The sequence below is a fragment of the Hippopotamus amphibius genome, chromosome 1 (genome assembly GCF_030028045.1).
Source record: "Hippopotamus amphibius kiboko isolate mHipAmp2 chromosome 1, mHipAmp2.hap2, whole genome shotgun sequence".
NCBI classification, from domain to species: Eukaryota; Metazoa; Chordata; class Mammalia; order Artiodactyla; family Hippopotamidae; genus Hippopotamus; species Hippopotamus amphibius.
Window position 1 is genome coordinate 67,787,355 of NC_080186.1, and position 18,504 is coordinate 67,805,858.

The following is an 18,504-nucleotide window of genomic DNA, read 5'->3' on the forward strand; positions in this document are numbered from 1 at the left end:
TAAGGCCAGACACTATAAAACTCCTAGAGGAAAACATAGGCAGAACACTCTTTGACATACATCAAAGCAACATCCTTTTTGACCCACCTCCTAGAATCAGGGAAATAAAATCAAGAATAAATGAATGGGACCTCATGAAACTTAAAAGCTTTTGCACAGCAAAAGAAACCATAAACAAGACTAAAAGGCAACCCTCAGAATGGGAAAAAATAATTGCCTATGAAACAACGGACAAAGGATTAACCTCCAAAATATACAAGCAGCTCATGAAGCTTAATACCAAAAAAGCAAATAACCCAATCCACAAATGGGCAGAAGACCTAAATAGACATTTCTCCAAAGAAGACATACAGATGGCCAACAAACACATGAAAAGATGCTCAACATCACTCATCATCAGAGAAATGCAAGTCAAAGCCACAGTGAGGTATCACCTCACACCAATCAGAATGGCCATCATCACAAAGTCTGGAAACAACAAATGTTGGAGAGGGTGTGGAGAAAAGGGAACTCTCCTGCACTGTTGGTGGGACTGTAAGTTGGTACAGCCACTATGGAAAACAATTTGGAGGTTCCTTGAAAAACTACAAATAGAACTACCATATGATCCAGTCATCCCACTCCTGGGCATATACCCAAAGAAAACCATAATCCCAAAAGAAACTTGTACCATCATGTTTATTGCAGCACTATTTACAATAGCCAGGACATGGAAGCAACCTAAATGCCCATCAACAAATGAATGGATACAGAAGATGTGGCATATATATACAATGGAATATTACTCAGCTATAAAAAGGGTTGAGATGGAGCTATATGTAATGAGGTGGATAGAACTACAATCTGTCATACATAGTGAAGTAAGTCAGAAAGAGAAGGACAAATATTGTATGCTAACTCACATATACGGAATCTAAAAATGGTACTGATGAACTCAGTGACAAGAACAAGGAAGCAGATACAGAGAATGGACTGGAGAACTCGAGGTATGGGAGGGGGCGGGGGGTGAAGGGGAAACTGAGAAGAAGCGAGAGAGTAGCACAAACATATATATACTACCAACTGTAAAATAGTCAGTGGGAAGTTGTTGTATAACAAAGGGAGTCCAACTCGAGGATGGAGGATGCCTTGGAGGGCTGGGGCGGGGAGGGTGGGGGGGACTCGAGGGGGGGGGCGTCAGGGAGGGGAGGGAGTGTGGGGATGTGTGTATGAAAACAGTTGATTGAACCTGGTGTACCCCCAAAATAATAAAATAAAAAAAAAAAAAAGAAAAAAAAAATCATTGAAATATATGTCCATTGTAGAAAATATCTTTTCAAAAGTATAGATACGTATAGAGAAGAGTTTGAAACTGCCTCTAATCCTGCTTCCCCCAGAGAAACACTGTTGGTCTAGACTTAGCATATTTCCTTTCTTTGAATATTGTTATAGAGATAAAGATCATATTTCATACTCAATTTGCATCTTACTTATATTTACTTATTATTACAGTATAAGCATCTTTCCAAATCATTAAAATTGAAAACACTTTTGATGACTAATTATGTGGATGTATAGTATTTCTCACATTACTAGCTATATAGTTTCCTGTTTTTATTATGTAAATAACAGCGATAAGAAAAATTTTGTGCAAAACCTTTGTCAGCATTTCTGAATTCCTTACTGTAATAGATCCTAGCTAAGAGGGTAACAGATTCTAGGAATGAAAAGATAGGAACATTTTAAAGTCTTCCGAACATGTAAATAGATTACTTTCCCTGAAAAATTGACCATCCTTACTAACATTTACTAGTTTAGTTTTAAAAAGAGGAGGAAATAGTTATTTTATTTTTAGCTTATGTTTATGATCAAAAAATTGTATTTTTTCAAGTGTTTATTAGCCATTTGTAATTATTATTTTGTGAAAATCTTCATTTCCCTGTAACGTTTGTTGATAAATCCATGTGTCTTTTCTTACTGATTTTTGGGAGATCTTCAAGTACTGAATTTATTCCCTTTTCTGTCATATTCTCACACTTATTTGCCTTTTAATTTGATTTATGCACTTTGTAAAATACAGATCTTTCAAAAAATTCTTTTAAAATCTCTCCACCTTTTCTTTTTATTTCCATTTATTGCTTTTAGACTTATAAATCCCTTTACTGAGCAGATTCTCGTACATTTTCTCTTTTTACTGTATTCACCTGTGGGTGGCTGCTGGCTAAGCTCTCACAGGCATCTCATTGTCTCAAATCCCAGCATGCAACTGGACATTCACAGAGTGAACCTCCCAGCCCTCATGCTTGCTACTCCCAAACCACATCCTTTCTTTCATCAGGGTTTCCTAAATGCCAGGTGTTTGGTAGTGAACAAAGCAGATGCAAATCTCCTCCGTTACCTTACCCCTGCTAGCGAGGCTGGGGCATCACTCCTTTCCCAGTACCTGGCTTTTCTCATCATTGTGACTTTGCTCCATGTACCACGGCTTGGGTGCTGTCTCCTTCTCTCCATCTACTCAAATGTGACACCTTGTTCAAGGGCCAGCTCATCCAAGAAGTCCTTCCTGAGTAGCTACCCACTTGACAGCCCCCCCTTAGCTTGCAGGCCCTTTGACTCGTGTGCCCTGCTCTCCACAGTGAGTTCCTTTGTAACTGCTCTGCATTGGTACCATTCACATAGCTACCGTTATGATGGATCCCTGGGTGCCACTTTACAAAAGTAATTAAAAAATTTTTTTTTACATCTAATATTTTTCTATCTGATTCTTAACCATGTGAAGTGTATTTTGATTTACAGTGTTGGGTTAGAAACAAAACTGATTTTTTTCCCAAAAGTTAATCCATTGTTAGAGGACCAGTAAGACTATTTCCTTGCCCATTGATTTGTAATGGTTCTTTTATAATATACCAAAATCTTGGATACTGGGCTGATTGCCTACCTTCTATTCTGTTTCATTGATCTTTTCTATTTTGCATCAGAACAGCATTATGGATTAGCTTTATCGTATCTTTTTTGATATTCAGGGCTGTTTACCCCTCTATAGAGTAATATAGATTTTTACCATACATCTCATGCTGTGGGTATTCCTGGATATTTTATGTTTTTTATTGCTATTGTGAATGAAATTTTTTTCTTTTCTGTTTTCCAGTTCATTTTTACTGGCACATTGGAAGAGTATTTTTTAAAAAATGTTTATCTCAGATCTGAACTCTTTATTCTCAGTAATTCTAAGAGTTGATTTGTAGAGTTTGTATCTAATTATAAAATCTGCAAATATGAACATTTACTTCTTCCTTGGAGTTATATCTGGCTGGCTTGAAATTCCAGAGTGATATTAACAATATTAATAGTGGGTATTTTTGTCACAAAAAAACTAAAATCATGGTTAAGAAAAAACAGTGGCCAACTTTCTATTGAAAATAAAGTTATAGTTAAAAACAAATCATCTTTATCCTGGATTAGATTAATTGCTTTGCAAATGTACCATGTGTAAGATACATCCAGATTCTGGGAGTGTTCATTTCTCTAGCAGAGGATTGGGTAGGGGGCAACATCTGATTAATACTAATTGCTAACTAACTTCAAAAGGAAGGGAACTAGACTTAAGATAGAGATTGTAGTTGGGAGGAGGAAGGCTAGAGAGAAGCAAGGTGGGTTAGTCTTTAGATTCCCCCACTTTATTTCCTTGGGAGCAGTTCCTAGCGTGGTGGCAAGTGGAGTCAGTCTCTTTCCAGGAAGACTTACAACAGAGAGCTAGAAGTGAGCATAACTGCAGCTCCCTTAAAGTGAGGGATGGGTAGCAAAGAACATTCACAGAATTTACCTCTAGAAGACACTATAGCAAGACTTATTCAGAGTCTGGCTATACATACCGTTCACGTGTGACAGGTTTTGTTGAAGTCGTTACTTTGTGAAATTTAGCTCAGAAAAGTAAATGGGGTTGGATTTCTTACTCTAGGAGGATCCGAGGGGATTATCTTGACAGACCTCCAATTTCATGGTCAACAAGGAGTTGATTAGCTGCCCTTCATTGCTGTTTCTATATATACCATTGTTGCAGAAACCTGAAACTACAAGTAGGTAGATGGAAACTTTATTTTCTTATGATAGTAAAGGATCAGTGTCTTTCCTTCTATATTAATTGTCACCTTAGTTGATGTATTCCATAGCTTTTGAGGATAACAAACCACTCCAAAACTTAGTGGCTTAAAGCATCAACCATTTATTTGGCTTATAATTCTGCAGGCTGGCAATTTAGGCTGAGTTTAGTTGGGCAATTCTGTTCTTGGCTGGGCTCCCTCATAAGTCTGTGGTCAGTGTTGGGTTGGTTAGGCGATTCTGCTTCTGGAATTTGGCTGATTGCTGACTGGAAGACTTGAGTTCTTCTCCATATGGTGTCTTTTCCTCCAGAATCCTTGCCTAGGTTTTTTTCTCATGGTGGTAGCAGAGGTCTAAAAGAGCAGAAGCAGGCAAAGAAAGCCTCTTGAGGCTAGCATTGGATTTAGGACACTGATGCTGGTGTTCCTTCCTGTTGGCCAAAAGAATTCACAAGGCCCGCTGATTCATGGAGGAAGGACATAAAGTCTGTCTCTTGAGAGCTGCCATAAAGCAACATATTGCAAAGGGTATGGACACAGGGGAGTATGGGGAATTGGGACCATTTTTTTGCCATCAGTCTACCACAATTTGATGAATGAAGGACTCAAAGATGTGCTTAGGACACTGTCTTTCTTGTCAATATAGTTTTTAATTTTGTTATTAGAAATTATATCAGCTCCCTTTTTATCTCAATCTATTGCCCTTGTATCTTGTATTATTTTTCTCTTTATGCTATTCATTTGGTTTTGGCGTCTTGTGCATTTTTATTCAAGTCCATGCCAAAAAGATTTTTCTAAAATTATCTGTTTGTTCTTTATTAAATCTGTTCAGAGATGTGTCTTCAGGATATTTCTTCCTCATGTGTGGGAGTAGTTTTACTCATGGGCCTCACCTTATTTTTTTCCTTTTTCTTAGAATTCTGTTAGTATTTGCTAGCAGAGCATGTGGATGTTTCTCACTATCTATTCAGACCTGAAAGCCTTTTCAGATCCGCATCTGAAGAATAGTTGTTGGACATTTCCCAGTGACTGGCAGCCAGTCATCAAATGCAGTTTTCTTAAACTCAACTAGAATCATCTGCTACCATGTGGTGTGTGCCTGATTTTTGGACACTTTAAAAAGATGAAGTATATGGAAAAACCATATTTCTTAATATGTATTATTAAAAGGATTTTTTATGTATTTTCTCCTCTTTGCAGAGATTTTCATTTGTATGTTAAGCCTTCTTAGATGCCGTAAACCATTGTCAGTGCCCCCTACCTACTGACATGCTCTTTACTGGGAATTGTATTTAAATGGATGTAGAAAGAAGTATGATATTGCTCAGTTGGGAATGAGTTGCGCTACTCTGGCTGCTTCATAAAGCCATCCTCTACTACAGTAACACTGTTTCTCTTAAACAGCAGGCAGAAAAAGGGAGAGAGCTCAAGTCCCTTTCTCAGCTGACAGAATTACTGTGTTTCACAGAGCAAAGGAATCCTTTGCATCCTGTGTACTATTCAGAAAACTGGGCCACTATTAATTTGTTTTTAGACCTGGTTTCTGGACTTACAGATAGTGCAGTTGTCTGAGGTTTCTCATCAGAGGTTAAATTAATTTTGGTAAGAGTGTACTCTGTCTCTTTCTGTGCCTTTTTCTGTGCCTCTCCTGAGAAGATGGGAGCAGCTGCACTGGCAGGTTTCTACATAGATGCCATTGCTAAGCTAAGAGTCCAAACTGTGTTTGATTAATAATTCATTTTCCATTTTTTGTTAAATATACATAACCAATATACAATAAAAATGTAGCAACTGCAAATAATAGTTTTGAAAGGCTGAGATTTGCTGCTTTTGTTAGCTTGTACAGTTTGTAACGTGAATAAATACATCATTCCACAATAATTTTGGAGTAATAACATATATTTCTTAGTCCTCCATTATTGCTTTCAAAGTTTGCTGTTGGGGAACCACAGCTCTAGCACTTTGCTTTTCTCTCTTGTCCTCTCCTGGGCATCAGTGGTCTAAATGTAGGACATGTTTAGTTGAAGGATCAGGAAGCAGTGCCTCCAGAATTCTCTGAAACAGTTTTTGGAATAACAGATCGAAATAGCTATAAGGGCCAATCTTTGGAGAAATGATAGTTACTTCTGAAGAAGCTATAGTTGTCTTATCTCTGGCAACTACTTCTGGCTGCTAAGTTTAAGATGTAATGGTAAAATAACAACCTCAGGCAATCCATCTCATTGGAAAGGAACTAGAGTTCCTATAGGTGCAGAAATAAGATTTACTATTAACTCTCAATTATTATTTCAGTAATCTCTAATGAATCATAGAGCTTAAATGATGTTCAACATCTTTTTTTTTTAAATATGACTTGGTTTAAACACCACCTGAAGGTTACAAGTGGTCTTGAACTCTTGAAGGTTCACACCTCCCGAACTCTTAGTGCTGAAATTCATTAAATTGGTTTATGGAACAGTTGTCTATATTATAGCCTGTTCTTCTGCAGTTCATAGTTTACTTTAATGCCAGATTTTGACAATATTTATTTAACTTTTTATAAGTAATAACCTAAGTGTGTGTGTATGTGTGTGTGTATTAAAAGACAGTATAAATCAGATTCCTAGTTACTGGGGCAAATCTGAACCTTATCTCCCCAAGCAGCTCAATACTCTTTAACTGGATTCCCAGGGAACATCTGCAGACTACTGTATAAAGATGTGCTTCCACTAATAATGAGTAACGGTGATCATTTCCCAGTTGTGGAAAAATAATGTTTGGTCTTAAGCATTTTCATCCCTTTGGCATGAATTACCAATATTTGACTAGTAGAAAATAAACAGGACAAAAACTGAGCAGTAGTTAATCGTATTTTAGTTCCCTCGCTTGTTTTTTCATGTCACATGCTTGTGATACTTACATTACCTATCTTTAATATAACTGTTTTATATTAATTGTTATAGATTTTCTCTTAGAATTAAGATTTTCACAATGTTGCATGATGTTCCAAGAGCTTACAAACCATCTGAAATGGTTTGAGGACCACCAAGCTTATCATCTTGTAAGATACTAGGGGGAAAGGACTTGTGTCCTCGTCATCATCACACATGATCAGAAGCCAGCGTAGCCTTGAGCAGCAAGTAACATGAGGAAGCATAAGGTGTGCTCTTTTGTGGTATTTGGGGAGCTTGCTGGAACGAGTGGAGGAGGGTGAGAGGAGACATGGCGGTGAGAGTGGAATGTAACCACTGTAAAGAACATTGTCTGTTCCGTTCATATTAAGCATCTGATTAAACACTCCTAAAACTCTAGCATTATGATCCAGATAAAAATCTTAAGGTGGGTTTCTCTTCTATTAGTGCAACAAGTTAATTTTGAATTGATCAAAGTTATACAAGTTAAAATAACAAAAATCATATTTGTTTTCAAACATTGCTCCTCATGACTGGCAAACACAAATGAAAGTCATCTAAAAAATACTTTGAGTTTCATATTATTACTTTTCTAGGTAGGAATGTGTAATTTTAGGATATGTTTTCAAAACTACATCACTGCAGTAACTGTACATTCATTCATTCCTAAGAGGTATGTGTTACTGTGCCCTAATTTTACAGATTCAGAAGTTCAGAGTGGAGCAGTGGCTTGGCAGCTAACATAGACTTTAAGCATTAAAAGTAAACTTTGAAATCAAGGCAGTTGATTCTAAATCCCATGTTCTTTGAACCACATCACAACATGCCTTGGTTTGTAAATTATTTATTTAATTTTTTAAAAACAAAAGTAATATATGCTTAAGGCAAGCAATACCTAAATGCATACATTATATATGGCAAATACATATTATACAAATATATATTTGTATTTTAGAGAATGTGTCTAGCAGTGGTATGATTGACAGATGGAGAAAAGGGAAGCTTGGAGGGAGAGAAACTAGTTAGAGGACTATTTCAGTAATCCTGACAAGAAATGATGAGAGCCTCTCCTTCCTCCCTCCCTGCCTCCCTCCCTCCCTCCCTTCCTTTGCATGTGATGATTTCAGGATTGGGTGAAGAGCGTTAGGTGTCCTGTTTGTGTAGGGGAGAAACCAAACTATAAGATGTGGGAACCGCTAAGAGATTTATGAGCCTTCCTGGGATCTAGTATAAATGGTGACTAAAGCAAATTTCAGATTATAGTTTCTTTTCACTCTATTCTAAAATAGGATTCTTTTAACTATCCTTACAATCTTGGCAAATAATTCAGGAAGTAGAACTCATAAAGAGATAGTAGTCACAGACCTTCAGTTTCAGGGTCGTAATGTAGCTGTCGAAATGACAACTGAATGGGGAAGACTGGCCTGCCTTTCCTTGCTAGGCAGAGAAACTCACAAGACACTTGGTTGGATGTTGAAGGGTAAGGAATGGAGAAGGGCATCTGAAACGGACTCAGCCAGACCTTGTCCCTGGAAGTTTGCAGGGAGATAAATGATAAAGGTAACTGAAATAGTAGATAGGAGTAAAAGCAGAAGGGGCTACAGATTCAAAGGAAAGAGTTTATCATCCAGGAAAGTCTGGAGGAGTTGGCATTTGAGTTTGTGAGCTTCGAATGGGAAGAACAGTGTAAGGAGCATTCTACCTCAGGGAGCTAACGTGACCAAATTCACTCCCCCTCTCAAATGTTTGTTGACTATCTGAATAAATGGAATCGGGTAGCATTGTCTTCCCGCTGATTTACTCAGTATAATATAGTGTCTTCTATATGCCAGGCACTATATGTGGCAGATAGGTGCTAAGACTACAACAAGAAGACCCTCATAGAACTACAGTGTAATAGGAGAGACAGGTACAACAAACTAATGACTATGTAGATTCAAAGTGAAAAAGGACTATTAGGCTACTGAGTAACTTGGGTGAAGAGAGATGGTTGGATAGGGTAGTCAAGGAAGGCCCCTTTGAGTGAAGAAAATGTCATTTGAAACTGATCTTCATAAGAACAACTTCTAGATATTTACCCTGTTTGAAGTCTTTACCATTGTTGCTGTTTAAGTACAGTCCTCCAGGACCCCTGCAGATACCTAAGTCCATGGATGCTCAAGCCCCGTACAGAAAATGATGTAGTGTTCGTATGTAACCTAAGCACATCCCCTAGACACTGTAAATCATCTCTAGATTACTTATAATACCTAATACAATGTAAACGCTATGTAAATAGTTGTAAATATGTAAATCCTATGTAAATAGTGACCAGTGTGTGTCAGATTTAAAATTGCTTTTTGGAACTTTCTGGAATTTTTTTTCCTAGTATTTTATTCTACATTTGGTTGAATCTGTGTGTGGAACCTGCAGATAGGGAAGGCTGACAGTACATTTAATTTGTCTGAAATGCACAGCCTGTGAATTTTCTATTTTCGATCAGTATTTATTGTACCTATTGTTGACTTATTTACCTATTGTTAAATTTATAATGTCATCCTTGTTTTGCAGAAACCAAAGCTGAAAGATTGGCATCCTCCTGGGGGTTTTATTCTGGGATTGTGGGCACTCATTATCATGGTTTTCTTCAAAACTTACGGAATCAAGCACATGAAGTTCATTTTCTAGATGCGATGATGTATGAAGAAGACTGCGTGAAAGACTACAACCTTGAATAAAAGTTCATGTCAATATATTTTTTAAAATACATTGCTCTTATGTGACTTGGCAGAAAGTATAAGAAAGCTGTAAATTTGAATGAACTATTGCTTTTATAACTTGAAAAAAAGTAATTGTTAATGCAAGTGTTGAATAACACTGAATATATTTCAGTTTTGTATGTTATTAAAATATTGGGACAGAGAGATCAGAATATACTCACTGACTTTTTTTGAAAATGAGAATTTCCCCCTGTTTTATCCCCTTTTCATTTGGAAAAGAAAAAAATGTGAAGACATTAAATTTCTCACTAGCAGGGGTAGCTTTTGTTTTGGTATCTTTGTGTATATCTTCCCCGACCATCTTTTTCGTACTTTTTTTCCAAAGTAGAGATCATGTAGAGCATACCGTCTTATAACCTCACTTGTCATTGTGCAGTGTGTTGTCAACCCTTTCCCTCTCCTTGGATGTGCTTCAGGAACGCATTGTGAATGCCTGTGTACTATCCATTTTATGAATGGACAGTAATTTATTTAATAGTCTTCTGTAATTAGACCACTTACTTTGTTCCCCAAATTTTCTTTTAGTTCATTCTTTAATGTGTTAATATTGTCAGCTAATCTTGGAATTCTGCAGCTAAAATTATAAGTAAATATGAAAAATTAGTTTCTTAATCTATGGTACTGACAGTCTTTAGGACCTTATTTACTGTCAGTTTATCTGGAAGATTTAAGATCTTTGGGAATTTCACATACTGACTGCTCAAGAGAAGTAAACCCCATCATTTTTCATTTCTAAGCATACTGTGCTCCTCTAGAATTGATTACCTCCTCTTCAGTTTCTGTGCTGAAAGAGATGTTTCATTCTGTTGAAGGTAAACCTTGCCCACTGGCTGGATCTACACTTTTCCTGGGACAGTCCCATAAAATAGATGGACTGTAGGAAAAATTCATGCTTGTGGCCCTGTCTTCGTGTCTGACTGACGTATCACACAAGGCAGTAAGCCTCTTTTCTGGTCTCTGACAAGATGCCCTTCTTAGTTAAAACCAAACTGGGAAGAGTAATAGTGGGTATAATATACAGGATTAATTGTATTCCCAACAAATTTCCAAGGGCAATTATTTCTTTCATTTCATTATTGAATTTTCAGAATATAGTTAAAGCAAAAAGCTTGAAATATGTTAAATGTTTAGCTCATAACCATAATCTTTTTACATAAAGCATATTCTGCCTTCAATAATAAGTAAATCCTCTGCATATGTTAAGTGGGTAATATCGTAAGTGTAATTAAATGGCCCAGACTTTAAATGATAACATAAAAGCACATCCTTAAATACATTTTCCTTGAGTCGCAAAGAGCTGAACAACTGCAAAGGGTTTTCCTTTTGCCTTTCTCACAGTGTTGTTGTGAGGATCAGATGAGCTAATGATATGACTAAACACTTTGGAAATTGTAAACATTTAGTGGTGTTATTTTTCATCTTTCTGCTTAGGAAGATACCAAGGGGGAATTTAATGGTGCCAGGGTCCCTCTTTCTGTTGCACTTATTTACCTTTCTAAGCTACTCAGTGTGATTCCCGTTCTCTTTGGTATTCTTCTTCTTCTCGCCTGCAGTGTCTCCTGTATTCCTTGTCCCTTTCGGGGAGACAGGGAATATAGATAAATGGATCCCAGCAGACATGTCCTGACCTTTTGGGGGAGGGACAGGGTATAGCGATGCTGTTCTGCAAAGGCAGCCTGTGTGAGAAAAAGAAACCAAACGATGTGGATTTTTAAATTATGAAAGACATTCATTTGCAGTTTATGAAAGAGAAATGTAGTTTGGATGCAAAGCTGATTAAATTGGATCAGGAAAAATTGGAACTAAATACAAAAAATAATGCATACATTTATGGTTTCAATTTTTATATAGCCTCAGCTAGTTGAAAATGATGATTCCCACGACAAGCATAACTCAGCTTGTTTCTGCTTACTGAGTATTTTCTACTATGGTATATGTTGATGACATTTCTTCCATTATGTATGTTGTACAGCAGAGTTACAGTTACTGTGGGAATCATAATTTGAAATTTTGATTCGTGTGTTTCTGGAGTCTTTACAATAAACGTTGCATTAATATAGAACTTTTTTTCATTGATTTTTACCAAAATTAAATTCATCTGTAGCAGATACTGTTTTAACTTATGAAAGAAATATTTTATAAACATACGACAAGGTATGGCTATAAAATGAGATCAGCCTCCATTTTACTTTATGGAATCATCCCCATTACTTCGCTGTCACATTTCCTGCCTGAGTGCATTTACCTGCTCGAGTACCTGCTGCGTAAATATGAAAGTCTGTCAATTCATGGACAATATACCTTAGTAATAACCAGTCTTTTTTCCTTTTAGTGCAAAGTTTTACTGTTTTGAAAGTGTGCTATGAAATATTTGGTATAATTTAACTGAGTAGACCCTTGAAAAATGGGATTGATACAGATGAAGCTGTGACCAAGAAACTCATTATTAAAAATTAGTTTACTCCACACTTGGAGAGGTGGTCCCTGTCATTCTTGTTTCACTTGGGCTGCATGTAGCCTCAGAGACTTGAGAGGATTTTCAGATATGCCTGAGGTAGATATCCAGGTATATATCTACCGGGCGGGGCTCATATGATATAACCCTCTTCTGATGTTGGAATTGTCAGCTCTGACTGTGCTAGAATCTCAGGGACAGCTGGCCGGAGCAATGTGGGTCACTTTCTTAGGGGTCATTAAATAAGGTCATGAATGTAAAGCACATCATTTATGGGCTTTACATTATTTACAATATTTATTTACAATACCTGGCACATGGGAGAAGTTCAACCTTTTTGTTCTTTGCTGGGCAGGGCTCTACCTAGCTCTTGTTTTTAACCTCCACTCAGGCCCAGGGGTCACTCTTTAAAGAACCGTTAGCCTTGGTGCACCTGGGCTGTCCCGTCCCCTTTGGTTTTCAGCAGATGTCATTTTGAGGTAACAGTTTCTTTTCACTTTCAGCGCTGTCCAACTATTTCAATCCATAGGCTCTCTTGCCTCTCTTTTCAGTTTTTCCATTTTAGGTAAGTTGAGGCTTTTCTCCATCTTCCCTCAGCCTTAGTTTTTTATTATCTTCTCCCTCTGTGGCTTATCCACTCTGTTGGAAACACACCTTTAGCATGATTATTGGACTGTCTAGCCTTACCTCAGGTCCCAGATGTCTGGATAATTACCCCGTCTGAATTTCTCTTTATTCCTCCGTCACGTTGGATACTGCATTTCCAGGAGAAGACCTCCTCTTCTCCCCCCAACCTTGTTAGTCAGAACTTTTAAAGTTGGAAATGATAGAAAACCAACTTGAATAAATTTAGGCCAAAATGGAAATTTGCTGGAGGGATATTAGGATGTCTTAGAAACGCGCCTCCCCAAGGACTGGAATGTCACCTGGATTTTCTTCTCTGCATGTTTCCTTTCTGGTTTTCTCACTGGCTTTCTCATGTGACTGGTGACTCCAGAGCCTCATATCCTGTGCTTCATCACAAGAGAGGGAAAAGCTGCTCTCTTCCTTTATTTCGAGTTCTAGAAGTCTTGGGGAAGAACTGATTAACCTTGTTTTGGGGTCAAAAGTCCACCTGGCCAGAGAGTCAAGGTCCTGTAAGCACATAAGGACATCTGGCAGCAAACTCCCGCCTAGTAGGGTCCCTCCCAGAGAAGGGAGAGATCACAGGAGCCAGGCAGTCACCCTTACTACTACTTTCTACTAACTTGCTATTCAGTGAGTGGTCTGTGGAGCTGCAGCATCACCCTGGAGCTTGCTAGAAGTGCAGCGTGTCAGGCCCTGCCCTAGACCTACTGAACCAGAATCTGCATTTTACAAGATCCCCAGGTAATTCGCACACACATGAAAGTAGAAAAAGCACTGATCTACACCTTCTACGAACTAGCTCAATTTTATCTCCTAAAAAGGAGATTGTAAAAGATTGCAAATACCCACTTGTAAAGCAAATGGCCATGGGTACATATTTTATGGGTTAATTGACTAGCATTTTTTAAAAATTTTATTTTATATTGGAGTATAGTTGATTAACAATGTGCTCGTTTCAAGTGTACAGCAAAGTGATTCAGTTATACATATGCATGTATCTGTTTCAAATTCTTTTCCCATTTAGGTTATTATATAATATTGAGCAGATTTCCCTGTGCTGTACGGTAGGTCTTTGTTGGTTATTCATTCTTTAGCATTATTCTTGACTCTATTAGACCTTTTAAGGCTGTATGCCACTCTCATTCTCATTTTTTTTTTCCTTTTGAGGCTTTTTCAAAATGTTTAGTGCTTAAATGGCATCTAATTAGCACTAACTGTATGTAGTGTCTGCACATTCTTTGGCACTCCTGTCGTCAGGAGATGGAGTGTAGACTCCCCTCCCCTGAATACAGGCTGGCCTTAGTGACTTAACTCTAATAAATAGAATGTGGCGGGTAATACCGCGTGCCTTCAAGGCTAGGCCATCAAAGGTGATACAGCATCTGCCTGGCTCTCTTTCTCAGGACACTTCCTCTTGGAACCTAGCCACCATCCCCTGAGGAGACCCAAGCCACTTAGAAGAGCCGTGTATGTGTGTTCTGGCCATTACCCTGGCAAGGTCCCAGCCAATAGCCAACGTCAACTTCCAGACACATCGGGGAGAGAGCCTCCAGATGTTTCCTGCCTGCAACTGTGGGAAAGACCCCCCAGTGAGAGCCACCTAGTTGACTCCCAGAGCCATGAGAGAGAATAATTTGAAAAAAACTTATTTTTACCTCAGTATGTTCAGGATGGTTTGTTGTACAGGGATAGTTACTGAAACACTGTGTTAAAACATACCCACTTTAGTAGATGCTAGGAGAGATACAAAGAAACAGGATTCTTTTTTTAAAGAATTACGAATTCTAGAAACACATGTGAAAAGAGGAAATAACTATAGCAGAAAATGACAAGTGCCATGTAAGAGCTATAGAATAGGGGTTTTAGAAAGAAACTGCTAACTTTAATTGCTACAGAAATACATTATTCATATTGTATTTATTCTCAGGGGAACAGGCAGAGAAGACTTCAAGAAGGAGATGAAATGTGAGTAATCAGATTAGGTTTCTCTGTTGTTTTCCCTCTCCATTTCCCATTATTGCTCTTTCAAAATTGTAATTTTTCTTCCTGTTCCACCAACTCAGACTTCCTGGTCATCAGAAGATTTTGCTTCGTAATCTGAAAGTTAAATTGGGAGAAGATAACTAGCTCAACTTCCTTCTCTACCTCCTACAAATTCACCTGTTTCCCCCCCTCCCATTCCTACTCCCCTTTGGTCTTAGAGACTGAGTTATTGACCCCATCCTTCTTCTGGGATCTTACTTACTCATAAGCTTACCTTTTTTCTTGCCCTGCAACCGCCCTTTGCATAGACGTGCTTTCCCTTACATTTTGTAAGATGTTCAAGCTTTCTCATCTGAAAGACTCCTCAAAATTTTATGTCCCCTTTTAAATGCTAACATAGAAATGCTATATAGAGCTCTTTTCTACTTCATTCTGTAGCTTATTATTTTGAATGAACGAGCAGAATTCTCTAACTTGGCTTCCTTGCCTTGTATTCATTTGTGAACCTTTTTATGAATCTATCTTCTGCTCCCACCACTCACCTGAAACTATGTTCTTTACTGATATCAATGATCTGTTTGTCAAATCAGGTGGAATTTTACTGCCTGTATCTTTTTTTTTTTTACTCTCTCCTTAATATGTAACAATTGTTGATTACTCCCACTTTTATAAAGATTTTCTCTTCTGTCTTTGTGGTACTTTTTCTCCCTAGGTTTTCTTCACTTGGCCTCTCCTTTTCAGTGTTCAACAAGTGCTTCTCTTTGACAGCACACCCCAGATATTCTGCAGAGTTCTGTCCTCGAACTCTTCAAATTTAACACTATCCCTGAGTATTTTCATCCCCATCTGTGGTTTCCACTATTACCTCTACCGCACTAACAACCAAATTTGTATATCCCAGGATCTCACTTGAGTTCCAGAAGCTCCCTTTTCTACCTGAAATTTCCACAGGAATCTCAAACTTAGCATACCCCAAAATGAACTTACTATATTTCATCATGGCCTCATTGCCCAGCTCTTCTATTTTATTTTTCTTATTTTATATTCTGAATCTTCTCTAGATGGGCACAGATAGTGAAGATATCTGTGACCCAGGTAAATGTTCACCATAGCATTTACTACACAGGAGGCTCCTAATAATCAAGTGGGTAAAGTGACATGCTCTGGGGGTGTGTTAGCCTCTTTTGCCAGCCATCCCAGTGCTTGCCAATGGGCATGAAGAGAAGTGGTTATGGTGGAGGATGGAAACCTGCAGATGCTCAACAGGTTGGATTCCTCCTTACCAAGGCTGATTTGGCTCACGCTTCTGCTGAGAGCCTAATCTGCTGGTAGCAGAAACCTTCACTGAAAGCCACTAGCTGGGTTTATGCCTCCATTCCCCCTGACGTCCGGCGGGGGCGGGGGGGGGGGGGCAGTCGGCTGACTGGTTGTAGGTTGATTATATTGACCATCATAGAGTGGGCAGAAATTCATTTGCACTGAAATAGACACATCTTCTGAGTGCGGATGTGCATTTCCTGCTCTTAAAGCTTTTGCCAGCATCACAGTCTATGAACTCAGAGAAATCCTTGTCCCCCATCATGGCATTCTGCACAGTATCGAGTCTGATCAAGGAACTCATTTCACAGCAGCTAAGTGCGGCAGTGAGCTTATGCCTAGGAAATTAATCAAGCTTACCTCATACCCCATAGAACACAACACTCTGAAAAGAGGGAGTTCTGTCTTACAGGGTACAGTACAGACTAAATCCAAGACTGTTGCACGGCGTTATTTCCCCCACAGCCAGAGTGCATAGATCTGGGAACAAGAGTGGAAATGTGAGCAGCTCCTCTCACTGTTACATCTAACAATACGTTTACAGAATCTTTGCCTCCTGTCCTGGCAACTCTGAGCTTTGCTAATATGGTGGTCTTAGCTGCAAAGAGAGGAATGCTTTCCTCAAGGGATATAACAGGGATTCTGTTGAATTTGAAGAGAGGATTGCCACCTGGCCATTTGGGGCCCTTTGTATCACTGAACCAGCATGCCCAAAATAAGGAATAACTCCTGGCTGGAGTGATTGATCCCAGTTACCGAAGGGAAATTAAGTGGCTGCTACACACTGAAGGCAAGAGCAGCTCTGTGGCAAGAGGATTTTCTAGAGTGCCTCTTACTAGTTCCATGACCAATAGCAAAGGCTAATGGGAACCTGTAACAAACATAAAAAGGCAGGATGATTGAGGACTCACTCTTCTGAATGAAAGTTTGGGTGACTCCACCAGATAATGAACTGACCAACTCAGCTTCTGGCTGAGAGCAAGGGAAACATGCAATAGGTAGGGGAAGGAGGAAGCCATAGGTACCAACTGTGGCCCGTGGCCAACTGCTGGAGTGTAGTAGTTTTATGTACTTTTTCTTTGGCTATTACATGTTTCTCTGTGTATGCTATTTCTCTCTCTTCTCTCTCTTTTCCCCACCTTTATTTCATGCAATTTGGTGGGGCTTAACCTTACAATCTAATCCTTAGGTAAGAAAATATTCAATGGGACCGTGATGGAATTTGAGGGGTAATTAATGTAGCCAGCCGTGCACACAGCAACGGTTGATGCTGTGCATTTCCTTATTTTGGTGAAGGGTGAGAATATCTTTACTTGTAAGAAGAATAGCAACATCTTGTTAGATGAAATATAGAGTTGTGTCGTTGTACAGGGCTCAAATATGTGGAAGAGTGAATGCAGGAGCTGAACAAAGGGCTGTACCCTTGCAATTATCAATTCATTGTCTCAGCTGAACCCTTTAAGAATTTCCCCATTATAATGAACACGATGCTAAGTTTTGTCGGTAGAGGGTGCTGGGGAGGCTTGGCAAGAAGAAAGAGCTCTTCCTGTTCCTGGTGTAATCCTCCTGTAGGTCTCCTGCTGTGTGTGTGTGTGTGTGTGTGTGTGTGTGCGTGTGTGTGTGTGCATGCGTTCACCAGTGCACATGTGCTTTCTGCACTGCCCAGCAGTTGGTAGCACAGAGCACCTTCCTGTGGGCAGCTTCATAGCAGAGAGTTGCCAGCAAAGCACCTCCTCGAGTGGCTGCCCCAGGCAGTCTGCCTGCGGCTGCTTTGCAGCGGAGGACCTATGGAGGTCACCGTGCCCCCGCATGCCTCCGTGGGCATCTCCATCACAGGGTGCTGCTGGCAGGGCACCTCCTCTGGACAACTTTCCCCACATCCTTTGAGGGGGGCTTTTCAGTGAATTCGACAGGGTGACTCCTCCCTGAGGAGAGCTTTCCTTAGCACTCCAGAGAGCAGCTTTCCAGCAAGTTCCACTGAGGCAAAACTTCAGGGAATGTCTCTGCCATCCAGTGAGCCTCGCTGCACCCTCTCCAGCCATGTCTGGACCTCAGCCCTGGGAGGGTGGCTTCTCCCTTGGGTCCTCTGCCTCAGCCTGAGGGGTGGCGGCTACCCTGATACCAGCCAGTCCTCCGTTCTTTAGGGTTCTCTCTCTCTCGCACCGGCAAATTCCCCCTTGCTCTAATTCCTTGTTCAAACTGCTATGTGATTCCTGTCTTCCGATTGCACTTTGACTAATACACCTCCACACACAAACCAGATGGTACTAATTGGTAAAATTCTTTGCCACAGTCATTCACATCATTCAGATTGTGCCTCTGGGTTGAAGGGAAAGTCCTCCTCCCTCCCAGAGAGAGAGACAAAGGATTGGCGCTCCTTCTTACCACCTCCCCCT

The 18,504-nt window shown here is 39.4% G+C and overlaps 1 protein-coding gene across 1 annotated transcript in view; it reads left to right on the plus strand.

Annotated features, from left to right (window-relative positions):
* Positions 1-9,986, plus strand: part of PIGK (phosphatidylinositol glycan anchor biosynthesis class K) — a 106,624-nt gene extending 96,638 nt beyond the window's left edge. The window contains exon 11 of the mRNA XM_057715814.1: positions 9,518-9,986. Within this exon, the coding sequence (XP_057571797.1) occupies positions 9,518-9,634 (117 nt within the window). The 3' untranslated portion in view covers positions 9,635-9,986. The remainder of the gene's footprint in view (positions 1-9,517) is intronic.
* The last annotated feature ends 8,518 nt before the right edge of the window (positions 9,987-18,504 follow it).